Source organism: Delphinus delphis, chromosome 2 (assembly GCF_949987515.2).
Source record: "Delphinus delphis chromosome 2, mDelDel1.2, whole genome shotgun sequence".
NCBI classification, from domain to species: Eukaryota; Metazoa; Chordata; class Mammalia; order Artiodactyla; family Delphinidae; genus Delphinus; species Delphinus delphis.
Genome location: NC_082684.1, coordinates 160,015,451 through 160,043,034, shown reverse-complemented (window position 1 = coordinate 160,043,034; position 27,584 = coordinate 160,015,451). Strand labels below are relative to the sequence as shown.

Sequence of the window (27,584 nt, the reverse complement as noted above, 5' to 3'; positions counted from 1 at the left end):
CAACACAGCCAAAAATAAATAAATTTATAAGAATATATTGTATCAAAAATTCATTCTAAAGTAATATAAATCTATTTATGCTTAAATAGACCTCCAGTGGGTATAGAGAAGAAAAGCTGATATGTAGTTGTTTTGTAAGCAAAGTTCTGATATAATGTCATGAATGTATTTAAATTGGTATATTTTATTTCTACCAAATTTTATTTATACTAAATTTTTGTACTTTGGATTTATTTTAGAAATTTTAAAACGTTGCAAGGATTCCTTCGCAACATTTTGGCTCTGAAAATCTAAACTAAAATTTATTACTAGATTTTTGATTTCATGGTGAGACCAAGTTTCATTATACTGTTTTTTTAGGAGCTAAATTCTTAGACTTTTCTATTTATAAACTCTGATCTTTGGACTAAAACTGAAAAAACTTAAGGATGCAATTTGGTCTGGCCATGTTTTGTCACTGATTCAGATTTTGACTTCTACTTTCATGCAAATCCTTGATTCTTCTTTCTCCACCTTAATTTTGAGGAATATTTTTAAAAATATTTTAATCTTTCCATATCAAAGGATTAATATCAATACATGTAAATTAAGCTCTACATTCTTGACCAAATTATTTAAATGAAATGTAACAATAATAAAAATAACAAGAGTGAGCGTTTATTGAATATTCAATATGTGCCAGACGCTGTTCCATGCTTTACACGTATAGCTCAGCTCTCACAACAGCTCTGTAGAAAGGTACTGTTTTTTTTCATTCTCTTTTGCACTTGAGGAAACTAAGGTACAGAGAGGGTGAATAACTTGTCATAGGTCACACAGTTAATAAAAGGCAGAACCCAGGCACCTGGCTTTAGATTTCATTAAGCATTTCTATTACTTGTAATACGTAGGTACTCAGTGTTGAACCAGACCATTTCAGATAGCATTACCTGGGAAAATGCATAGTTAGCAAAGAGTAATCATAAATATATGCTACCTCTAGCTACTGTATATATAATACTATATATATATGCACAGTACTAGGCAGTAACTATTGTATATATACATATATACTGTATACTGTTACTCCTTCATTATTTAGTAGATAAGATAGTATCATATTTAGATCCCAACTCAGCTTCTGACCTTGGATATATGAAGAGCATAGAAAAGTTAAATTTTATCCATTTTGATGTATTAGTAACTGGTCCATATAAATCCTGGCACCAATAGCTAGTCTATGTCTTGAGCAGTAATTCTGGGGCCAAGAGTACGGGAACACCCAGAGCTTTAGAATTATGTCTTATAAACTGATGGGGAAGTCAGTCTCATTGCCTTTGGTAAAATCAATTTATTGAGTATCTTCCTGGCAATAAGTCAGTTAATTATCATATCCACCAAATGTGGGGCAATAGTTATTGCTATTTTTTATGTGTGGAAAAAAAATACATAAAATCTGCAGTCTTAAGTTCAGGTGTACAGTTCAGTAGTGTTAGGCATATTCACATTGTTGTGAAACAGATCGCTAGAACTTCTTCATCTTGCAAATCTAAAACCCTATACCCATTAAATAGCAACTCCCTTTTTACTCCTCCCCTCAGCCCCTGGTAACCGTGATTCTACTTTCTGTTTCTATGATTTGACTACTTTTAGATCCCTCAGATAAGTGGAATCATCAATATTTGTCTTTTTGTGACTGGCTTATTTCACTTAGCATAATGTCCTGAAGGTTCAGCTATACAGTATGTGATAGGAATTCCTTCGTCCTTTGCGTGTATATACCACATTTTGTTTATTGTTACTATTTTTTAAGGTTGGTTTTGCTTAGTCAGTACTCTTTAGGACTTATACCAAGTGATTGGTAGAAGAATTAAGGTAGAATAATTCAAGTGAATTGCAGTTTTCTGCATAGACATTCCTGAGTTGATTTTGGTCAGAAATAGATTAATATGTAGTTTGGAGAATAAGTGGTTTTAGGCATTCATTCTGTAGCTGCTGGCTTTTGGCATGTTCATTTCCTATTCATTACTAGAAATGATGTGTATCATTGTTAAGAGTCCAGTGTTTGCCCTTGTAAGACATCTGCTGGGTAAATGCCATTTTTGGCTCAGGATCTCACTGCAACTTACTTCACTATGTACATTTACTACTTTGTAATGCAATTGGCTAGAAAATTATGATCAGTTTTAGTTTCAGTCTTACTGAAACCAAGATATAAGATTGATTTTTAAACAACTAGAGCAAAAGGATTTTTGACTTCTATAAAGGTCATGTACATGTTCATAGTCTTTATAAATACAAGTAAAACATCTAGTATTGGTTAGAATATAAAATGACGCTCCAAGTACTATAAATAGGAAATTATAAGGATTAGCTAGGGAAAAATTTCACTAGGACATTGTTTTTCAAAGCATAAGAACCCCTAATTTTGTCATCACTGATCATCACAGTGATCACCACTGCTTATTGGAAGTATTATCAGACTATATAATTAAGAATGAGTTGATTCCGACATTTGCTTTGCTTTCAAGAGGGGAATGTTTTTAAAGAGACATAATATTTGGCCATTTATAATTACAGTACCAGAAACAGAATCCACTTCTCCCTTTTTAAATTCAGGTTATAGATTTCAGATAGTATTTCTTCATGCCTTACACACAAAGGATTCAAGGATCATATTATAGTTCTAACAATTTTAACATAGTAAATATAAAAATATCCGTCTTACGTGGCCAACTCTGTTATCAGTGTTTTCAGTTGATATTCACAAGGTAAAATTTAACTCCATTGATTTTGGCAATTTGTTAGCTACACTGTTTAAAAAAAAAAAAAGAAGAACCTCAATATGGGAAAGAAAAACACTAAAGACACTAAAATGATACCAATTCTACATTTTTCTTTTTGTGTTTGTCTTCACTTAGCACAAGTAAATACAACTTTTTTTTTAAAATGAAGTGTTTTGCGTCTTCATTAAAGTGTTCACATTTAAAATATTATTTTCCTGTTTTCAGCCTTAAAATATTTGAAATGTTCTTTAAATACTTCTTTTTTCCATAGAAGAAACAGACTGTTGAGAATCCTGTCTTAATACACAGAAATCAGTATAGTTTTCCAGCTTCTCACATAGAGTGTTAGTTGGGTTTTCATTGTAGTCCTTGGAATTAAAATAGGTAATATATAGATCTGGCTTTTCAGGCAGCAGAGTTGATAGCGAAGTCTGCTATACCATGAATTCACATTTTTTCAGCCTTTATTAACTGTCTTAAATGCAGGCTCAGTGGCTCTGTGACATCATAAACCCCATCATAAGGGAACCTAGCTACAGATTGGAGCAAGTCCACTAGGTGCTAATCAAATGCTGTTACAACATTGTGAGGTTTTCCCAGTTATGTGTCATTATTAGAGTTTTTTAAATTGCAAAGCCAAGTAAGGCTGTCAATTGCATCATCTTAATTTATTTCTTCAGATTAACTATTGTCTATAGTGGGGTTTTCTGTAGATGTGGTGGCATCAGCACAATCTATGTTTCAGGCATCCTATAGAAGAGGATTATTCTTCAGGGGATCAGGAAGAAAAGGTAAACTATGTCTACTATGAGTTCATTATACTCACTTTTAGAGCCTCATAAAAAGAGGTATAAAAATTATGAAATATAAAATACATCCATTTTATGTGCTTGTTTTTTGAGCAGTTGCCTGCTTGGTTGTTGGAATGTGATGAATATAGATCTTCCCATGGCTTCCTTTCCCACTTTTCTTTATACAGTAGGTATACCTTAAGTAGCTTCCTTCCACCCTCCCGCCACCTCATCAGTTACCCTTCTTTGTTTTTCTTTTGAGAATTTAGCACCACCCCAAATTATGTTTTTGTCTCTTCATCTGTTTTCTGTCTCCTGATTGAGGAGAGCAGACTTTTCGTGTTCACTGCTATATCCCTGCTGTGTAGACTGGTCCACAAGGCAGGCTTCCAATAAACATTTGTTAAGTGAACAAAAGAATGAGTTAATTCATAAGTATGGCTTGTTTCTGTGAGATTTACTTCTTAAAAAGTTTTGGAATGAGTATATGATGTTTATAAGAAAGATCTGTTTCTACGTGAAGTATGCATATTTTAGTTCAAGTGAACTAAAATTTGTGTCTCTATCAGTAGTGTCCTTTAGGAGAGACTTAATTCCCTTCTCTTTCCAGAGCTTCTTTAGAATTCTATTTGCACATTGTGAATAAAGTATGGTAGTCTTTATAGGTTGCTTTTTGTCAGTGTATCTCACATCTTTATTTCCTGAGCTCTAACCCAAGCATCAGTCCCATGATTCTCCTTGCCCACTAAACATTTGCAACTGGTTTCCTCCCATTGCTTTCACCCTAGCCTGCCTAAAACTGAATCTGCCACCTTGCACAAAAACAAAAAGATGCTTCTTTATTTACCCATTTTTGGCTTTGGGGCCACCATGCATGTTCTTGAATCATTGCCTGAGTTCCTTCTGTGCCATCTGTGGACCACATCCTACTTCAAGGGCACCCTGTATTTACTTGTGGCTCATGTGATGAATAGAATAATAATAATGATAAGATGTTAAAGGTAGGGAGCCACATGAATTTTTTTCCTATGAATAATGCTGTTTATCCTGTTAACTCTACCAGTACAGTTAGTTACAAGCTTAATGCTAGTCACAGGTCAGTTTTGGCAAAACCAGTAAGAATGTAGAATGCCTGACAGGTTCTCTAGATCTAAGAGTGTTGTTGTTTTTTAAGGATACATTGGAATTGTGACTCTAGGGTGTATCACTTGTGCTGCTTCTCAGCCTCTATTTCAACAGTTTAACTAAAGAGTTGTCTCATGAGCTTTTTGTACTACCCAGAGTTCAGACGTAAGAGTTTTCACTGTAGTTACAGATTTGTATAACTCATCTCCAGAATTCTAGGAATACAGTTTTGTACTAGTGGGTACAGCTCCCTTTCTACAGCAGGTTTTCTTCTCACTAAGCCTTTTTGATAGAGCGTTGTTTAATAATTTGAAGTCCTGAAAATTACACCCGAAAGACAATTAGAGCAACTTAAAGCATGATTTATACTTATCAAAACCCCATAAATCTTTCTTGAGTTGTTCTTCAATTCTTCAAAATATCTAATTTCTTTGAAGCTGGTCATTTCCCCATGAAAGTGAATGTGGCACTGTCTGCCATCTCAAGCCACAGGTCCAGTCTGCAGGAATACTAGTAATACTCTTGGGTATAATGTATATTCTGTTTCGCTCAATCTCTGCGATACGAATGCTCTATCAGCGTTACTATATACGGTGGTTTTGGCTGTGCTGCTGTGGTGGAGCTGAAATTGCCGCCTGCTTCAGCACTCTGCGCTCTGAGCTGTGAGCAGGGCTTACCTAGGGGCTGCGTGAGGATAGAGCAGTAGTTTTCAAAATGTGGTACAGGGAGGCCTGGAGGAGACTCCAAGGACCCAGTATTTTCCAAATAACTCCCACATGGTGTTACACAATCATGCCTGGAGGTTTGGGATGACAAACCTATTTTCACGGTAATACTAAGATTTATTTCCTTTTTTTCTCTGTATTGGCATTTGCCCTGATGGTGCAAAAACAGTTGGGGGGTAAAACTGTTGGCACCTTAGCATGACCAAGTCAGTGGCAGTGGTGCCGAACTGTGATTGTGGTCTTCACTACATTAACTTGCAGTTTTTAAAAAAAATGTCAGTTTCACTTAAGACTGTCCCTGATGAATCAGCAGACATTACCAATTGTATTAAATCTTGACCCTCGAGTACATGTTGTTTTAATATTCTGTGCTGTGGAAGTGGGACATTCACTGAAAGCATTTCTGCTGCGTACTGAAGACCAATGGTGATCTTGAGAAAAAACACTTGAGTTATTGAATGAGAGGCAAGAAGAACTAGCTGCATTCCCCCACCCCCCCAAACAGAACATCGTTTTTCTTGCAATAATGGCAAATAGCCAAACTATGACTGTTCAGACTTGAGTATTTGAAAAACATTTTCTCAAAAGAAAATGAGTGGATGAATCTAGAGACTGTCATACAGAGTGAAGTAAGTCAGAAAGAGAAAAACAAATATCGTATATTAACGCATGTATGTGAAACCTAGAAAAATGGTACAGATGAACCGGTTTGCAGGGCAGAAACAGAGACACAGGTGTAGAAAACAAACGTATGGACACCGAGGGGGGAAAGTGGCAGGGGTGAGGCGGGAGGGGGGTGGTGTGATGAATTGGGCGATTGGGAATGACATGTATACACTGATGTGTATAGAATGGATAACTAATAAGAACCTGCTGTATAAAGAAATAAATAAAATGAAATTCAAAAATTCAAAAAAAAAATGAAGTAAGCTTGTCACGTCAAGGAAAACAATTAACAGTATTTATTGCCAATGATGCAATTCAGGCTTTTAAGCAGCAGTTTTGAATTTTGGAAAATCTCCATCTGCCATTTTGAGCTTGATAGCTTCCCAGTATTTATAGTTTTCTGAAGAAGTTGATGTTGATTTTAATGAATGTGATTTTCTGATAGTGTCTCATGAAATGTGTCAGCATTTGGGAGATATACTTAACTCAGTGAGCCAGTATTTTCCGAATAACTACCACATAACGTTACAAAATCATGCCTGGCTAAAGAGTATAAGATAGATCAATGTATAAGTATAAGGTAGATGAATGGATTTTAACGTAACTAAGTTTTCAGATTCCACATGGCCACTAACCTTTAAGAAACAACCACTTGCTGAATTTTGGTGTAGTATCAAAGAAGAATACCCACATTTCTCTGAAAAAGCCATTGAAATACTCCTCCTTTTCTATTTATACATGTGTAAGAGGCATATTTTATTCACATACCAATTAAAATAACATATTGCAACAGATTCAGTGCAGAAATAGGTATGAAAATCCAGCTGTTTTAAGTTAAACCAGACATTAAAAGAATTTGTAAAAATGTAAAACATTGACACTCTTGTCATTAATTATTTTGTCTTGGAAAGTAGTCTTCATAAAATGTTATTTATGTTAGCATGTAATGGCATTATTGTTATTTTTAAGTGAGTTACTAAGTATTTTAAACATTTCTCAGTTTTAATTTCTAACGTGGTAAATATCAGTACATATAACCAACAGTGGGCTGAGCTGGCTTGTGAGAGCCGATTGTGTACATCTTTTTCCAGCTTTGTGTTCAGTGTCACCCATTGGTAGCTTGAAATCTGCCATAGTAGGAGTATTGAAATTACAGAAATCTGCAAAAGTTACCCATAGCATTCTCCCTTCCCAGGAGCTGCTTGTGCGTTTACAGCATCCTGCTGGATATAAATCACATAAACAAAAGTTATTTGAGGTCATCAGTAATTTTTAAGAGTGGAAAGGTGTCCTGAGACTAAAAAGTTTGAGAATTGGTCATTTGGCAAAGGAGTACCCTTTGGCAGTTGGTTCACAAAGAGATGGATCCTTTTTTATAATTCATGCAGGGAACATTTGTAGAGTAAATCTAGTGGTTTTTAAACTTCTGGTTGTTAAATCTGCTGGCTCCATTGTGGAATGCCCTTTTTCTTTCCCCTGAAATCTAAAGTAGGCAATAAAACTCCAGGAGCAGGTGGGCTGAATTTGCCCCGTGGGCTACATGTTGGGTGTCTCCGGCCCGGTTTCTCGCTTTTCTGTCCAGCTATTACCCAGGCCACAGCAAGGCCCAGCTCAGTCGGCAGCTTCTACACAAGGCCTCCACTTGTTGTTCAGCCCCATACTGGTCTTTCGGTTCTGTGCTCCTGTGGTTTTCATGACCTGGACAATGGAGCAATTAGTTCTGTACTGTTTGTGTGCTGTTGTTTCTTAGGTGTTGGTTTTAGCAATTCTGCTTTCCACCCTAGGGCACCTAGTTCAATGCTCTCCGCATAGGTTCTCTTGCATGGATAGAAAAGTTTTTACTTTTGGATTGCCGAAGAAATTTAACTTCCAAGAGAATGATGTTTTAAATAAATCTAATTATTTGTTATAAACCCAGTTTTTAATAATTCTTTTTAAAGTATTAGAGTAAGTAGATTGGAAATGATTGGTTTTCCTTAAAGCGAGGTCCAACGGAAGCTTTCTTCAAAATTTGTTTTAGATTCTGTGGTCTGCCACCACTTATGATAGAAACTAGTAGCTTCTTTCATGTCCAAAGTCTTCGGTGTTGAGTTAAGTCATAATGAATAGTGAAACTTAGTAAAATGAGGCAAAGTTTGTAAGATTACACTGGCCTCTAGGACAGTTGTGTACTAATTAGAAACTTGGCAGGTTTTGAGTCCAGAGAAGTGAAGGTTTTATTGTGTTTTACTGGTAGGGATCTTTGTCCAAAGCACCCAAGGTAGCTGGTAAACGGCTGTTCTCTCCTGTCTTTGCAAGCCAAGTGATGGTTCTGGCCCCTCTGGATGCTTGAGTTGGGGGGAAAGAAGTGTGCCAGGGCCACATAGGCTCCAAGTCATGAGCTTTCTCTGGTTCGGAGGTGCGAGGGGCATGAGAGGTCCTGGAATTTCTTTGGCCTGTGCCCTTTTTGTGACTGTTGGGGCATAAAAGTAACCGCAATTTTCATCAGTATAGAGACAAGGCATTAGCTTGTGTCTGGAGTAATACTATAATATCATATGTCAGAAGTTTCATTTACTAAAAAATAATTTACCATCTTTAAGTTCTGTCTCCGATTTCTCTTAAGAAGTTAAGGAGGGTGGTTTATACTCTGGCCTAAAGAAGGCTTCACTGTTAGCAGTTGTGAGGTCGCAGTGAGGTAGTTTAACTGCTTTAGAACTTTGTGCTTGGAACATTCTTAGCCACCAAAGCATGGGAACCGACAGTGAGGAGCATGGGTTCTTTAATATCTGTCACATCAGAGAATGACTGTTCCAGGACAGTAACCATCTCCTAATGGTACGTACCCCAGCTTGCTTGTCATTTCTTAGAAGCAGGAAAAATAGGCCAGTCATAATAGTGAATGGTATTTCTTTAAGAAAAACGTAAAGAACCAAGAAAAGGTCCAGCCTTAATCCTCAATGATGATCATTTTTGCAGGTTTCTGTAGCTGGGTCAGGCACCGGAAGAGGCTCCCCAGCTGTAACTCTAGTACAGTTACCTTCAGGCCAAACTGTACATGTCCAGGGAGTATTTCAGACACCACAGCCATCGGTTATTCAGTCACCACAATTACAGACTGTTCAGGTTAGCTTCCTTCCCAGATGATTTGTCTTGGACTTTCTTGAGCTTTTTTTTTTCTTTTCTTTTACTAATTCATTTATCCTCATTTTCTTTGTGTAGCTTTGATGCTCAGATCTTGTTATTTAACATTTAGACGAATTTCCTTTTTATGTGTGAAGTGCATTGTGCCCTGCTAGATACATAGATTTGACTCTAGTTGTTTTATTGTCAGCTCTTAATTTACAGATTGAGTCATTCTCCTTTAAGTTGTTGCTCTCTGCTCACACTTAGATTTGTTTAGCAATGCTCTCCAAAGATGCTTAAAAGTATTTTGAGGATTCTTTGGAGATGTCTGATAAACATGGTAATGTAAATATTGTACTACTGATGCTGTTTTCACCAGTACTCACATTAGAGTGTAGAAATTTAGGTTTATTGTTAATTCAATATGTGTGACATGATATTATTTTTACTTGGTGTTACATTTATACATCAGATTAAACTTTGTTTTTTTTTAGACGTGGTTAGTGTTGTGGTTGCGATCCAGAGATGTGTTTTGTTATTTATTGTCATCAAAGTTGGTCATAAATTCTTAACATTTCTCAAAGCTAAAACATTTCTTTGCATCAACAGATGTAAATTATTAAGTATGCATTTTTAAAAGCATACTTTTCTCTTCTACTGAATTTATGTTTGTTCCTTTTAAAGGTCAGTTTGTTTTTGTCCTTTAAATGTTGAAATTACTTGAACCTAATTGATGACAAAAAGATCTCTGAGGAAAATGTAGTTTCTTATACTTAATCAGTCTTACCTTTTTCTGCATATTTGAATCCAGTTTGTTGCAGAATAAGGATGAGAGTTGCAACATGACACTTGAAGTAATAATAAATCCACATGCGTTAAAAGCTTGGTTATCTTTTCAGCACAGGTGTCTCTCCTGTCTTTCAAAAATGTAAGAGTGATTCTCAGTATTGTCTTTTTTTTTTTATTTATTTCCTGCAATGAACTTTGATTCCAGGACTTTCTGACTCTTTCTGACCCTAATTATAAAGCAAGAAAGTTTTTCCACTCTCCTTATTGTATTATGACTTTTATTGGGGTGCAGATATCAATATTTCTACTTAGCTTTAACCTTGCTGGTACTGGAAGAAAATGTCTCATATTCAGTAGGCTCTTTTGGATTTTGTTAAATGGATGATGTGATTATCTTTGTAGAGATAGGTGTCTGTGGATCTTGTGTTAGAATTCCTACCTGTCGAATGATGAACTTCAGTTTTCACTTTCTAAAATAATAGCTTACCTTGCATAAGGGAGTTGTTATGATTGTACGAGAGATGTGTGGAAGCCCACTTTACCGTGATAAATATTTGGTGATGATATATGGTTGTCTGATTTGCAGCGGCAGTTTCTCTAATAAGTTCTCCTCATGGATGAGTGTGCTTATGTGTAGGGTGTTCATCACCAGAGATGCAAGATCATACGTGTAGGTGAACAAATATGTACATCCATGTGCCTTGGGAAGTATATATTCCTGCCTGCGTTGTTGGTATTTTAATAAGCCTTTTTGATTGTGCCCAAATCAAATTCCCATATAATTGTAATATTAAGTAAAGTGAGTTTTGCAAACTCAGAACTATCCTAGCCCCTATGATAGACGGCTGAATATATTGAGAGCAGTCATGTTGTAGAGAGATTCATTATTTTAGTTTCCTGACTTTCTTTACTATTTGTTATTATACCATTACTTGAAAAAATGAAATTGTATTTAAAAATCTGATCTTTCTTTTAAGGAGAAATTCCTTATTTTGACCTTCAAGACCTACTGCCATCAAGCCCACCCCACCTACTTCTTGTAACTTTAACCAGGCTTGTTACCCATGTGTTTACCTGCTTAAATATTCTTTCTTCTTTGGACCTATCTAATGTCTAATTTGAAGACCCAGCAGCATAAGTCAGCAGTGGTATTGTTTTCTGCCTCTGTCACTCGCTGGCTCACCCCCTGCTGGATTTATGAGATATTTTCAGGGTTGGATCTTAGGTCTTGTGTATCTTACACTGAGTGCTTTCCTGAAGGCTGCCTGACACTCATTTGCATTTCTGCAGTATATGTTATCTGTGCCATCCTTTGCACACAGGCTGGTTCTACAGCTAAGTGTTGTTGTCTGCGCTTCCTCTTCCTCCGCGCCAGGTTGTGAGCGTGGTTAGTGCGTCTCAGTGTGTTCTGTCCCCAGCTCCCGGCTTAGTGCTGCACACAGAGAGACCCTTAAGCACCGTGTTGTGAATGAAGGAGATACCATGGATTTTATGATGCATTTCAGGAACTCTTGTGTTATAGGTAGCAACAATTGCAGAGACAGATGAGTCTGCAGAATCAGAAAGTGTAATTGATTTTCATAAACGCAGAGAAATCCTTTCACGAAGACCCTCTTACAGGTAAGTTAAGTTTCCTACTGTAATGATACTTCTTCCAAAAAAAGAGAATAATTATACATCAGATTCTCCCATTATAGCTGTTCTGTTTTAAATCTCATTCATGTATCTTAATTATTTATATTGTTAAATTATATTTTAGAAAAATACTGAATGAACTTTCCTCTGATGTGCCTGGTGTTCCCAAGATTGAAGAAGAAAAATCCGAGGAAGAAGGGACGTCACCTAATATCGCTGCAATGGCAGTGCCGACTAGCATATATCAGACTAGCACGGGGCAATACAGTATGTATGCTGCAATTCCATATGACGTACTGCTAACTTTAAGTCTCTCTAGTTTCCTTGAAGCGTCTCGGGTTTTGACACTAAACTGACCCATTTTAAAATGCGTCATGATACCTAAACTGTGTATCATAGTGTGAAAAGTACATGTTAAAGAAGTGAGAGATTTGTACTGACAGTTGTCATATACTTTTGAAAAGTAAAAAAATTTTTTACTGAAAATAGAAGAAAACTTTGGGGTAAAAATAAAGAGAGGGTTTTTCTTATTTATGTGTGTATATTCATATCTAGTAAAAGTTTAAAACTTACTGTTTTTGTCTCTATGATACATGTGAACATAATAAGATATAAATGTCTGTATTTCATTCTTGTTGGTTTTTGTCACCAACAATTACATTTTATACTTACTAATCTAAAAGAGGTGCATATGTTTTCTAAACTATGTTTTAAATGTAATTCTGTTTTCACTACTCTCTACTGTGTTAATTTGTGCTGCAGCTTTTTCTAGAAGAGAATGGAAAAATGATTTATTTTTTTAAACTAAAGCAATTGGACAGATCACTTTATTTGAAATTTTAAGTACCGAAAGCTGTAAATAAACAGATACATTCACATTTAGTCTTGTGCATTTTAATGGGCTGTTAATTCTGTGCTTTTTGCTTCAGTTAAAGCACTAGTCTTTTCCCAAATCAAGAATGTTTTATATATAAAAATACTTTAGTTTAAAATGAGAGCTAGAAAGAAAAGTTGGGAGGAAAAGAGAGAAAAAGGACAGAAACAAAGTTTTTTTTTTAAACAAGCTAGTTAGGTACAGGAATATGTGTGACGTTAATTACTGTGTTGATCCAAGTACAGTGTTAAGATTTTAGGTGTATTTTCTGTTTTCCCTTTAAAAAGTAACAATACCTACAAAAGATCTCAAGTCTTAACTTATGACCTGGATGCTAAAGCAAGCTATAATATATGGGGAAGCCTTAGTCATTAGTTTTTTAGAGTTTTTCTTTTAATGGTGGTAGATTTGCAGTATTAAACGAATTCTGCTATGGTGATTTCTGTTCTTTGGGTAACTCCTATGCTGATACCTGACAGAACTGGCGTATAATTTGTCCACACCCTGTACAGGGCGCTGAATGAATATGTCCAAAGTTGACATTAGGAAAAGAAAACTCTCCATAGTCTGTCAAAGCTAGACCTTGAGGTTTTCATCTTCATTTCTCTTTTATTACTGCACTGATTTCTGTGCCTTTTTTGTCTGACCCACTGGGAGTAGATGGTGGGAGTTTTAGAACTGGTATGGCTGGGCAGGGCTTGGAGCTGCTGGAACCTCCTGGCTGGTCAGCTCTGGCCTTGAGCAGTGGGCTGTACACCTATTATCATTTTCTGTTTTGTGTCATGAAAAGGTTAGAAATTACTGCTGAAATAATGCTAAGACATCTTAAAGTTTGGAGGGTGACCTAAGATGCTGTCTGTCGTCTGAAACATTTCTCTGGCATATCCTGATGCTGCTTAGGAATTGATCTCTTTATAAGTGACATGGGCAAGGATGCTGTGGTGAATTTGCCTACATTATTAGCTGAGAATTTGGAGAGGATGTTGAAGCTGGAGATGACGTGGGGAAGGTGGCACCTGGTCCTGCCACTTACTACCTGGATCACAGTGAGATAGTTTCGAATCTCAGGTTTTTAGTCTTTGAAGTGTGAATGATACTAGATTGCCAAACTCGGAGGTTAATATGAGGACAAAAGAAGATAACAGATTTTACCTGTTGGGGAAGAGAGGCATGCTACTTTTGACATGAAACAGAGAAATGTAAGCCAGCTGTGGCAGTGTCTCACTCCCAGTCGTTAAACTATTCCCCCCGGCCAGCATCAAAGCCTTTATTTCTTGTGCTCTTAGCACGTGCTTGCAGCTGGGGGCTCGATGTAAGTGTCACTACCTTGGGTGTGGGGTACGTGGGTGTGCAGGAGTGGAGTCAGGAGTTCTGGTTGAGAACTAGAAAATCGAATGTTTAGAAGTTAGACATTTCTCTATTTGCCACATCAGAAGTCATGGACAGTTTCTTACTTTGCTTTCTTAATTTGGACCCATACAGTATGATCCTGGCAGGTATTTTAATAAAAAGTTGTGGTTGTCCTACCTGTGCTGTCCGCAGGTTAAAAATTGCCATTTTATTGGTTCAAAAGAAGGGATATTGCCTATGTTAAAAATGATAATTAGTGACACTTGTTTATGTTGATAATTCTTTCATTTGAAAAGTGCATACTAACATTTAAACTTTTCTTTAGAAGACATTTGCTTTAAATGTATATTTATACATACAAGATCCATTTTCATCAACCATTTCTTACTAGCAATAACTTAACAGAAATTAATATTCTTAAATATCTAGAAATAGAAACAATTACTGGTGTCCTTTGATTTTTAGAATAGAGTTTATTTTACTAGAATTTCTGGAGATTTTTCTGTGTATTTGCATGTACCTATTTTTGAGACCCTTTTATAGCCTTTTATTGTAAAAAAATTTAAAATTTTCTTCAACTTTTATCCATGGATGACTTTCTCCCAAACTTTACTTTGTTTCTTTTTTTCAAAAATTATTGTTCTAGATCTTTTATTTTTAATTTGCTATAATGAGTTGGTTGGAGTTAAAAACAAAAGAACTGTAAAAGGAGTGTTCAACTTTGTGAGTCAAAGTTGAAGTAAAATAAAAATTCAGGTTTTCTCATATACAGGTAGTCACATTTTTAGTAGTTGAAAGTGAGATATTTGATGGAAGTTGGCCTTATTATTTCAACTTATTTTTTTTAATCACAAAGATAAGGAGTGAAAGTTAGAACAGGCTATTTCCCGGAGTAGGGAAAATAACTTAAAATAGGCAGGAATTCATTATTGTAACACCAAGAAAGTGACCTTGGCTTGAGAAACTTTGCTGGAAGTACAGATCTTAGTGATAGGTTTGCTGTATGCCAATTAAGTCGTTCTGGTCAAAGAAAACCTGTTTTGTCTCAAGAGAATATTTCTGAATGATAGTGGTTCAGATAGTCTTAGAATTAGCAAAGAATGTTACTTGCTGCATGACATTCAAGACATGCATTAAACGGGAGTGAATTCACAAACAGTAGAAGTTGTGGTTCTTCTATGTGTGCTGTTGCAGGTAAAGAAATTTAAATGTTTGAAGTTTCTTAATTCATTAAATTTTCTCTAATGACGGCTTTTTGGGTTTTTTTTTTAATCCCCCGTCTACTTTACCCTACTTCTTCCCTTACCAATTAAGGACTATCACCTAAGACTTCAAATTATTTTTTCCTAAATATCCCTGTCTCTTTGCTTGCTCCTACTTTATTTTACTAGGAATCTTGCTAGAGTGAGTCTCTATTAATTCATCTTTACTGGCATCTTATACACTATAGGTAAGTGGGTCAGTCCTAAATCCACCATATGAAGAAAGGTATCTGTGAACTTTGTGGATTGCTTGAAGAATTCAGAATTCTCAGGAGACTCAAATGAATAAGCACCGATTCCATTTCTTTGTAAGAGGAATTTGCGCGATAGGCTTGCACATTCTAAAGTAAATGCAGTTGCATTTACTGCTCTTAGGAGTGACTTTTCTTACATGCTCCCAAGGTACCTTTCAAAGCAAACTTAGGACGGTATCTACTTGGTGTAAATCTGGCTCTTTAACCTTGGTGTTGCTGTTCTTGTTACAGCAGGCGGCTGTTTTAGTCTTTATGCTTCTTTAGCATTTATTCCTTAGTCTTTATTCAAGAGGAAGGCACCTCTTGGCTTTAAGGCACAGGTACTCACAGCTTGTTTTGTGCTCACTTTTTGAATTTCAATCTAAGAATTCACTGGAATAAGGTCTCCTGTTCCTTTTTAAAGTTCATTCGATGAAGTTTTATTTATGAATCCTTTTATTGCAATGTGGAATAAAGATGGTTTTAAATCGTAAGTAATTAAACATTTACATGTTTATGTGTTTGGATTAGCTCATATATACAGGTTTAGGGTTAAAAAGATGTTAGCATCACATGAAAAGAGGTCAGATAAAATCTTAATTTAAATAAATTCTGCTCCTTCCTCATTTGGTCATGAACTTTTTTTTTTCTTTCAGTTTTCCACCCTTACTTTTCTCTTCTTCCTTCTTTATTGATTATACAAGACTTTAAAATATTTTTTAATTAAAAAAATTTTTAAATCAAAACTCTTGAATTTTCATCCTATACGTAGTATTTTCCTTGCTTCAGTGATATTAATCGCTCTAGGAGAGAAGTGCTCAGTGGCAATGAGTAGTAGAAGTAGCAGATTATTTTAAACACAATTTTTTATACCAGGAATTTTTGAAGAATTTATTGCCTAGACTAGTTGATATGATAGCATCCTGGTTACCGTTGTATGTGGTAAGTTGGGCATGGGGAGACCATACTTGGGTTAATTCTGATTTGAGGCTAAATATCATAACTATATAAGAATGTGTATGAAGACATTTGTGTAACCACTAAAACTAACTTAGTAGAAAAATACTTAGTTAATTAATGAATTATACTCTCTCTAGACAAACTCTTTTTTAACGTAAGGTCAGTGTGTTCAACATTCAATCTGTGCATATAGAGCGACCTACTTAATTATGGAGTACAGCTCACCTGAGACATTACGGGACAAAAAGTTAGGTACGTCCCAGAGCAACTAGGACAACAGAGCTCAACTTCTACCCATCACTACTATGAGCAGATAACATACTGTCAGGCTTGAATCAGTTAATAATGGACATTGAAGTAGAATTTAATTGACTATATAATCTATTTGTTCAGTTTTAATTCAATTTAGATTATTTCATCAAACTGTAATGTTATTAGGATTATTTAAAAGAGGAAAATAAATGTGCATATACTCTAAAATAATAAACCACTTTTACTTCTGCTTGAATCCTAATCAGTATTCATAGACTTGTGTGGACTCTTCATTACAAACAACAAAGTGGCCATATGTGTGAGCTTTTATGCCTTAGTTGCATGCATCAGTCCAAGAAAGCATTAATAAAACCTAGGTTCCCAAGGTAAAATTAGTAGGAAATACAGAGGTGTTTTATTTTCAGTGGTTGCTAATGGCCTTGATATGGGCCAGTGATTTTACTTTAAAATGATTTGCCAGATATGATGTCTGAGATTTGTTTTAAAATACTCCAGACACAGAAAAAGGTTTGGAATGAGTGGGTAGGGAAAATTAATGACACAAAATTCTTTCACCTTTTATGTTTGCTAGAAAAGTTCCATAAGTTAAAAAAAATAATAATTAGCTAAAACAAGACATGACTAAACTCATTCAGTTAATTTCAGTTTAGTTTTTCCTACTAGTTAATTTATATTGATGTGTATTTATTTAAAAAATTATGCTATCCTTGAATATTTCGTAACCTAAAAAGTTTCCTCCTCAAATCTTTTGAATACACACACACACACACACACACACACACACACACACACACACACACACACACACACACACAGCCTATTTCTCGTATCCTGAAGCATTGGGAAATCTTCACGTGTTGGGAATATTGTCAATTGAGAGGCTACATTTTTACATGGGAGGGTCCACTGTCATTTGATAGTGCCAAAATCAAGAGTGCCTTTGGTATAAAAAAAGTTAGGCTAAACGACAAGACTCATCAGTAGAAACATTTTCCCCCTAGAGCCAGCTTCTGTGTGTGTGTGTTTGCCTTTTGTTTTCCACACCTAATTATATGATGACCAGAAAATAAAATGATAAGAGGAGCAGATTCTTGGTATATCAGCTTTGCACAGTATGAAAGCAAAGAAGTTTGGGTGGAACTATGGGGAAACAATGAAAAAAAATGAAAAGAATGAAGTATGAAAAGAAGAAAGTAAGGATTTTTATCTACCTACTTCATGGTTCTTATCCTTTGAAGCAATTACTCAGATTTTTTACTAGTTCAAAAACTCGGTAATTGTATTGTCAATATTGGAAAATTAAGTTCTATCATTATAATTTGAAACAATACTTCATTTAACTCTTATGGATTCACACATGGCTTAAGTCATTTTTATATATTCTGTCTTGAAATGATAGCCATTCATTCATCATATTTATTGACTGCCTGCTGTGTGCTAGGCTTTGTGCTTCTTAGCATTGTGGTTACACTGCCTATGCCTGTTCTTTCTAAAGCACTGTTTCTTTGGCAACAAACTATCAACTGAAAATATTCATTCAAATATATGATAACATATGAAATTCATTCATGTCCAGCCATGAAGATCCAAGGAAGCAATATCTCTTCTTTTTCAGACTTCTTTCAAACCCTTTTATTATTAAGGGGTGAGTCCTGAGAGCTTGAAATCTTTGGAGAGTCATGGTGAAATCTTGTTTTTAAAATGTGTACGGAATATAATGCTCTAGATGAGCCAGACAAATAAAGTGAGGTTACTTCAGAGTTTCTCAACCACAGCGCTGTTGACATTTTGGTAACTGATTCTTTAGTTTCTGTCAATCGTATAGCAGCCTGCCAACAAACTAAAACCAGACAGCGCCTCTGTGTTGAAATCTTTTTAAAATGTTAACCCATCTTTCTGTGTTGGCCCTAGAACTGAAGATTTGTTGTGGTGGTGGTTGTTAATTTTACCAACAGTTCTGATAGTTTTATTCGATCAGATTGTCACCTTTGCTTAGATGCCGTTACAAAGTTAGGGAATGACTCAGAAATATTCAGACTATATTTTAGACACTACTACAGCATTCCTGTAAGACATTTACATTGAATTATAGGTGTTGCGTTATTCTGATTATGTGTCATTTTTATCTTCATTGTAAAGTCTAACTAGCTGGTTTATATGTGATTTTTTTTTAAAGAATAGCCCTTGTTCCACTTAACCTCTAGTGTTTAAATTAAATCATGGAGTTGTCATCTTTATGTTAAAATATATAGGACTCTCAGATATTTTAAATAGTACTTATTTGTCCATTAGAGTGAAATTTAAAAACATAACATTTGATCAATTATTCTTTTGAAACTTTCTGTTAATAAGTTAATTTTTAAACATGGCTGGCAAGTCTCAGTATTTAAAGGAAGTCTACCTCATATCTGTTGCCATTAGCTACAGTTCAAGACACTTGGTAGAGGTAAATGTAGCACGAAGTCTTTCAATACAGTTACCTTTTAAGGTTCTTTCCAACTTAACATTTTATATTTCAGGATTCTCCTGACATAGTCAAAATGGCAAAGGTTACAGTTTGTAGACTTGAGCTTTAAAACCTCAAGTCTAAAAATATATATAGGTTTTAATAAGTATAGAAATATATAGAAATGTATATTTTAATAAATATATGTTTTAAAGCTATATACTGTATATATATATATTTCATTAAAAGCTACTTTCTTTTGATGATAAATTAGACAAGTAGTTACCTGAACAAATTATAAATTCATTGTACTCATAATGCTCAATGGAATTTAACTGACCATTTCTTAAATGTTAGAAGAATGTTGTTTATCTATAACTGAAAATATATGAAAGACTGGAGAAAATCAAAACCTGGACTTTCTCCCTGTCTGATCTCCACTCTTCCTCTTAAATAATTTAGTTGGATGGATGCCAGAGAGGAGGACAACTCCATGAGTTCTGTGTATTTCAAACAGTTCTGAATATAAGATATTTTCAAGTGTTTTGAGCTTTTTCAGAGTGTTGCCCCATGAAGGAGGAGCCCCTTACCAATTCAGCATAGAGAATTAAGGATAACTTGAGAATGAGAAGCTTTGGTAATAAATAGATCCAGAGTATATTCTTCCTATATGGGATTATTAAAAATGAATCTTGAAATTCTCTAATTTTTCTTTTCTTTTTCTGTTAAGTTGCTATAGCCCAAGGTGAAGCAATCCAGATTTCTAACCCAGGATCTGATGGTGTTCAGGGACTGCAGGCATTAACAATGACAAATTCAGGAGCTCCTCCGCCAGGTGCTACAATTGTACAGTACGCAACACAGTCAGCAGATGGCACACAGCAGTTCTTTGTCCCAGGCAGCCAGGTGGTGGTTCAAGGTATATGTCATTCATCTAATACATTTAGAATACCCATGGGTTACTATAGCACTCCATTTAGTGGTGATTTCATAGTTTTCTGAAATATACAGGAGGTAGATTTTCGGGGGAGGGAGGGAGGACTTAAAAAGGCTTGGAGAAGAAATATTTTAGTATATTAAACAATAAGTTAAATAAATTATACAGTTTTCAATTTTTAGCAGATTTTATTGGCTCTAAAGAAAAGTTAAATTCAGAGTAGCATAATGGAAAAAAGGAGTTGAAAACATGAATGAAGTTTTTAATTAAGTAAATATTCTTCATTTGGGGGTTAGAAATGTACTGAGTATGTTTTTAGTACCTAGTGTAGGAAGATTTAAGTATCCAGTCCTTGAGGCACTGAATTTGGGTTTTTCCCCAGTTGTTATACTCAAGTCTGCTTTCTAGACATCTCATTTCAAAACAAATGCTGACTTTGTTCTTTCTTTAGACCATTCTTAGTATATTTGAATTCTGAGGTACCTGTTCTACCTCTTAATGAAAGCTGAGTAGTGAAATAAAGCAGTTGGGATGTAGCCCTAAGTTTTTAGGGTAACCTAAGATTTCAGTTAAAATTGAATTATACATTATTTTAATTTCATTCAGTTGTGCTCAAATAACTATAATGTGTTCAATACAACTTTCAAAAATCCTGTGTTTTAGTTTAATTCTATTCCCCTTGGTCTATTTGCACTAATTTCAAAGGAAGTAATATCAGTTCTTTTAGTTTGAAAGTCTTGCAAGTATAGAAAAAAGCAGATTATAATTGATGAATCTCTTGATAATTAGCTTTACTCTTAGGTATTTGGGGAGCTTTACTCTTAGGTATTATATGGACTATAATAAAAGTGTATGAAGAGCCAAAGTGGTGACATTTATGGAGTAAAAAAAAAAAATCCATAGTACTTACCCAGTGCTTTAATGTTTTCTTTTAAATATAAATTTAAAGTACCCATTCTTTTTCCCCAGTACTCATGAACCCTATATGTCTAAATATGAAATACATCTTTTGTGAAAAATCATAAAGAATGCTCATTTCTTCCAATTTTATTTTTTTTTTATATGGAAAATCTACTAAAAACTACTGATACTTTAAGAAGGAGAGTTTTTTAAAATGTTTTGTGTTTTGCATCGTTAATACATACATAAGTTTTATACTTTGGGGGTTTTAAGAACTCTTTTTCTTCCCTAAGTAACAAAGATTTTTTTCTGCATTGATTCTGTTAGCTTTACAGTGTTACCTCTCACATTATGTCCTTAATCTACCTGCGGTCCACCTCTGTGTATAGTGTCGAGTGGGAACCCATTTTTATTGTTTCCCCGCGTATGGCGCCAGTTTTCCCTGCTAACGGTTTGTCCTTTCCCCGCTGACTTATGGGCATTATTAACTGTGCAGTAAGTAGGCCTTGTGCAGCCCCGATCTGTCTCAGCATTCTCTGTTCTGCGTGCCAGCACCACTCTAGTTTTGTTGTCACAGAACAAGTGCCCCTTTTTTGTCTTTTTAACTTTTTTTTAGCGCTGTTTTAGCTTTTGTGATCTATTGTTCTCTCATATGCATTTGGAACAAGTTTGAGTTCCCAAATAATAATAACGTAATATAATAATAAAACCAATGATGAAATTACATTGAATTTATACATTAACTTAGGGAGAACTGAAGTCTTTTTTCATTGTGGTGTAATTGACACATAACGTTTTATTAGTTTCAGGTGTACAACATAATGACTTGACATTTGTATAGTCACAATAAGTGATCACCACAATAAGTCTAGTTAACATTCTTAACCATATATAGTTACAAATTTTTTTTTTCTTATGATGAGGACTTTTAAGATTTACTCTTGGGGCTTCCCTGGTGGCGCAGTGGTTGGGAGTTCGCCTGCCAATGCAGGGGACGCGGGTTCGCGCCCGGGTCTGGGAAGATCCCACATGCTGCGGAGCGGCTGGGCCCGTGAGCCATGGCCGCTGAGCCTGTGTGTCCGGAGCCTGTGCTCCGCAACAGGAGAGGCCACAACAGTGAGAGGCCCGCGTACCGCAAAAAAAAAAAAAAAAAAAAAAAAAGATTTACTCTTAGCACCTTTCAAATATGCAACACGGTATTGTTTACTGTGGTCGCCATGCTATACATTATTACATCCCTGGGACTTACTTATTTTATATCTGGCAGTTTGTACCTTTTGACACCCCTTTCACCCTTTTTGCTCACCCCTCATTCCCAACCTTTGGCAACCACCAATCTGTTCTCTGTGTCTATGAGTTTGGGATTTTTTTGTTTGTTTGTTTGTTTATATTCCACATATAAGTGATATCATACAGTATTTGTCTTTCTCTGACAGATTTCATTTAACATAATGCTGCTCTCAGGGTCCATCTATGTTGTCACATACGGCAGAATTTCCTTCTTTTTTATAGCCAATTAAAATTGCATTGTATAATATATACACCACATCTTTATCCATTCATCTGTCGATAGACACACTTACATTGTTTCCACGTTTTGGCTATTGTAAATATTGCTGCAGTGAACGTGGAGGTGTAGATATCTTTTTGAATTGGTGTTTTTATTTTCTTCAGATAAATACCCGGAAGTGGGATTGCCGGATCATATGGTAGTTCTATTTTTAATTTTGAGGACCCTCCATAGTGTTTTCCATAGTGGCTGCACCAATTTACATTCCCACCAACAGAGCACAGAATGTCTTCACTTATCCAGATCTTAACTTCTTTTAACAGTTTGAAATTTTCTCCATACTTTTTGTTCAGTTAGTTTTTAAATGTTTAACCCATTAGGGTTTTGCTTTTTTGGGTTTTTTGTTTGTTTGTTTGTTTTGCTATTATGAGTGGTAGCTTTCTGTTACATTTTCTGGTTGTTCCTGGTATAGAGAAATATTGATCTCTTTAAGTTTACCTTTTATCTATGAACCTTTCTGAACTCTGATTACTTCTAATAATATGCTGAATCTTGGTGAATCTCCCTGTGATACTACATGAATGTTTGTATCAAATACAAGTAAGATGTTTCTTTTTTCCTTTCCAATCTTTATTCCTCTTGTTCTTTCTCCTTGCCTTTTCTTTTCCTTTTCTTTTCTCTTCACCTTCTCCATCTTAAAAATAATGGTGGCCAGGGGTTCTAGTTTTTTGTTAAACATAGCGGGGTCCATGAGTGTTCTTGTCTTACTCTGTCCACCTTCCACCCTGTCATCTCCTTGAAAGGTCACAGCAGTTTTTCTGTGAGTCTCTGCCCTCATCTTGATTGATCCCTCCACAGCATTTAGCACTACCGACCTCTGCTTCCTTCACTTCCTGGATGCTTGTACCCCTTCTTCCAGTCGCCTCTGCCCAGCTTGTAGGTGCTGGTGGTGGTACTCGGGCTGCATCCCGCGCCCTCTTCCACCTGACTTGATTGCCCTCCCTGGATGACCTCATCCCTGCCCATGGCACACATCTCCGACGCCTGAAGTCCAAAACCCCACATCCATTTTTCCCACCCCAGTTCTCCTTTTGTTACCCTATTTCAGTAACTCTCCATGCTGTTGCTTCATGCAGAAACCTGGGTGTCACCCATCACTCTCCCACCCCTTCTCCATCCATTCTTCTTCCTGTAGCACACGTCTCTTCAGTCCTCTCCACCCCTACCGTCATAGTCCTCGTTCCGGCTGCCATGCCCTCTGACCTGTGTTACCATGATCCCTAGTCCCTGCCAGGTGGCTGCCTGGAAGCTGGTAGCTGTAGAACAGCATCCTGATTTTCCTAATCATGCCAGAGACAGCAGCTCCCTTTTTGGCCTGGTTTTTTGGGAGTTGCTTCTGAAAGTTTAGCTAGGCTCCCTTTGTTGATGCCTCCCAATGATTCTGGGAGCTACTAGTATTTCTTAAAAACAAAGTCTCTGCCTCCAGCATTTCCCTTTCCCCACTGTGTGCTCACTTCTACACTTAGGGGTGGGGCTTCTAAAATTCATATGCATGTAATTGCGTCAGCTTCCTGCTCAAAATCCTTCAGTGAATGCCTATTACTTGTTAGACAAAGTCAGAATCCCTAACAAAGACCATACCTCTGTTTAATCCGTTACTAGGTTACTAGGCTTCTCCCTCAACTTCTCCCTCTTTTGTGCAGAATTTCTTTCATTTCCTGTGACATGCCATGGCCCCTCTCCGCTCTAGGGGCCTCATGCAGAGCCTTGTACCCTGACAGGAACACCTCCACAATCATGTACATTATCCAGGTTTCATGTGGGATAGCACTTCTTTAGGAAACCTTCCTCTACCTTCCAAATCTGTCTGGTGTGACCCCTGCACCTTCTTAGGGCATGTATCCCACCATATTGTGACTCTCTGTGTCCTGCCCACATGGTGACTTCTGTTTGGACAGGTATCTTTAGTCCCTAGCACAGTCCCTGGCGTATGATAAATGTTCAATAACCATTTAGTGAATGACAGTGAAATACACTCCCTCTGTGAAAATGTTACTATTCCTGTGTGTTGATTAACCAAGTTTATCTGGTCCAGGGGATTTATTAAAACCGTACCAATAGCAGTAGTCAGCCAAGCAACCAACCCCCCTTCTTCCTTTCCTTCCTTTACCCTTTTTTACCACTATTAGTTATTGAGCACTTAAGAGCCAATTTAAAGAAATGTGGTTTTTTTATTTGTTTGTTTTTTGCTGCATTGGGTCTTCGTTGCTGTGCGCAGGCTTTCTTTAGTTGCGGTGAGCGGGGGCTACTCTTTGTTGCAGTGCGTGGGCTTCTCATTGCGGTGGCTTCTCTTGTTGTGGAGCATGGGCTCTAGGCGCACGAGCTTCAGTAGTTGCAGCATGCGGGCTCAGCAGTTGTGGTATGCAGGCCCTAGAGCATGCGGGCTTCAGTAGTTGTGGCCCGTGGGCTCTAGAGCGCAGGTTCAGTAGTTGTGGTGCACGGGCTTAGCTGCTCCGCGGCATGTGGGATCTTCCTGGACAAGGGCTTGAACCCGTGTCCCCTGCATTGGCAGGTGGATTCTTAACCACTGTGCCACCAGGGAAGTCCGTAAAGAAATGTTGAGATTAAAATCAATTTGAACTTTCTCAAATTTGAAATAAAGTTGACTAGTAGTCTTGGAACCAAGCCCTTAGGTGTGGCTGGGATGGAAAAGAATCCTTCATGGACTCTCCATTGGTCCCCAGACTTTTTTACTTACCCAGGATGTCTTCAGTTTATGTGCCCTGGAGAATTACTGTAAACATGGATCCTCCCTCATGTTTCGCCTCCTAAGCCTCTGAATGTGAAGTCCCTGCCTTACTAGAGGTACTTCATTGAATAAGGCAAGAATGTGGTGGAATGCCCTTTCACTGACATAAGAATGGTTTGGATCCTAATCATACAGGGAATGGCCTTTGTAAACCCATTGATCAAGATACAAGATCAGTGACATGTCACTTCTTTTTGTGCAGTAGAGATGCAGATCATTTTTTCCCCTGGGCTGTGGTCTGTTTTACTGTTGAACATGTGCCACTCTTTGGCCTAACTTTGTAATTGTTAAATTTCCAATAGTGATCCAGCTCTTCATGTGCTGAACCTTCATTAAGTGATCCAAATGAAACTGGATATATTTTTTAAATTTTATGAATAGTAACTGTGATTTATTTATGAATTTTTTTAAATCACAAAATTCTTTCAAAGGATTTTAATTGAGCAAAATAGTGCATTAGATTGAGCCACATGAAATTACTGTTTTTGTGGCCCCCAAATGTTAAATATCAGCAAATTCATGTGGTTCCATAATGTTTATGGAGGAATGCTATATAATACTTACTGCTTTTGGCACAGTGAATTTTAAAAATTTCAGTATGTATGCCCTTCAAGTGAAATTAGCAAATTCTATGTCATCTTATAAACAGCTGGATTTTATGTCATTGTAGCAAATAAAAATGTGTCAAGTAAACTAAGGTGGCTGGGTATTTCTTGGTGAATTTAGAAGTGTCTGAAATACACTTCTGTGTGTTTCACAGCGTTTTTCTGGGTTGATTGTCAGTTGTTGTTTTTAAATCTGTGTTTTTTCTCCTATGAGTTACGAAAAATATATAAGCTATATGCCTACTTTGGTTACTTAGAAACCTTGGACAGAACAATAATTTAAAAGTAGCCCCATAAGAAATAGCCATGTAACTTTTAATGCTAATGAGATGTATTTTTTGCCAGAGCCCAACTCGATTTTTATGTAAAAATAAGAAACAAGAACATTGAGATGATTTATTACAGGAAGGGTTTTTATAGGGTTTGGTTTCAGTGAGCTCGTCTGTGACAAAGCAAATTGATGGCAGTGATAGCTAGTGAGGTCACTGTGATGTCAGTACTCCTACTTACCCTGCACATGCTTGCTGGTTTGGAACACTTTATGTGGTCCTGTGATAGGGGAAGCAAGACAGTTCTGTATGCAGAAGCCCATCATGGCTGTAACTGGAGACGAAACAGGTAAGAATTTTAAAGAGGGATTGAAATTCCGCAAGATTGTTTTTGAAGTTTAGAAAAATTATTTAGGAACCTCTGAGTGTTTCAAAAAGTATTAACTTTCTAGTAGCTGAGGAGTAAGACGTTTCTTCTAATCTGTAACCGAATATACTCGGCACTCTGTGAAGGCATCTGAGTGTAACCGCTTCTTTGCTCAGTACTGTGCTGCCTCCCCTTTCTCTCTCTCTCTCTCTCTCTCTCCCTCCCTCCCTCCCTCCCCCCTCTCTCTCTCTCTCCCTCCCCCCCCCCGTCTCCATTTGCTCTACTAAAATAAGCTGTTGATTCATCTGCAACCTGTTGCAGATCCAGTGCAGCTGCAAGTCAAACACATTTTGTTCAAGTTGTAAAAAAAAAAAAAAAAGTAAGCTTCCGATTTTCTTGCTGTGTTCAAATGTAGCTGCAAGACAGAATAGGAAACACAGCGCGTCAGGGGTGTTTGTGAGCCTGCCGTTCCTTCCGTCCTGTTTAAAATGGTCTGCTTCTCAGCTAACCGGGTTCAAAGGGCCGACGTCATTACATTTCCTGGAATCGGTGCGGCGGGCAGTGGAAAGTTAAACTGCAGGCAGGCAGCACGCTGACGTCAGCCCGAGTCACGCTGTGATTGACTCAGTTCTTTCCGCCCGGCCGCACGCAGGTGGGGGCTGCCACCCTCTCCGCCGGCGCCCGTAGACCCCTAGCAGGTCCCGTGAGCCTCGCCTTAACGTTCCGCTCGAGGTAAGTGTGTGCCTGGCGGGGCCGAGCGGCCTGCGCAGGCGCCTGGCGGGGCCGGAGTGCCCGCTAGCGCCGGGTCCGGGGAGTGCGCATCTTTCAGTGCCGACCCGCACCCACCCGCCCCACCTGCAGTTCTTCCCGGGGGTGGTGCCCTCAGTTACAGGTAATGCTGGTGACTTAGTTACCGGCAGTTGAGTGCCAGCCTGGTGCTAAGCTCGCAGTTGAATTCCTGAAGAGTGGGTGACTGTAAACAGCTTCACCACACCTTATCTCTTCACTTAGTGGGTCTCGGCTCTCTTCCGGATGGGAACATTCCATTGTCTTGAGCAAGTAAAGCCTGTGTTAAATTGTTTTTCTCAAAGAAGTTTTCGTGAGGTTTTAGAGGGGCTATAGAATGCAGAAGCCCTCACATAACAGATTTATTGTAAGATATAGATGGACTTAAAATAATCTCAGATA

The 27,584-nt window shown here is 37.1% G+C and overlaps 1 protein-coding gene across 32 annotated transcripts in view; it reads left to right on the top strand.

Moving 5' to 3' along the window:
* CREM (cAMP responsive element modulator) overlaps window positions 1-27,584 on the top strand; it is a 128,457-nt gene that overhangs the window by 51,890 nt on the left and 48,983 nt on the right. For 10 of the 32 annotated variants that reach the window (XM_060006100.1, XM_060006103.1, XM_060006097.1 and 7 more), the window contains 4 exons: window positions 9,031-9,177; window positions 11,489-11,586; window positions 11,726-11,868; window positions 19,730-19,918. In XM_060006100.1, the coding sequence (XP_059862083.1) occupies window positions 9,031-9,177; window positions 11,489-11,586; window positions 11,726-11,868; window positions 19,730-19,918 (577 nt within the window). Of the gene's footprint in view, window positions 1-3,047; window positions 3,557-9,030; window positions 9,178-11,488; window positions 11,587-11,725; window positions 11,869-19,729; window positions 19,919-26,125; window positions 26,379-27,584 lie in introns of those variants that run through there. The other 22 variants (XM_060006111.1, XM_060006105.1, XM_060006109.1 and 19 more) reach the window with 8 other exon arrangements.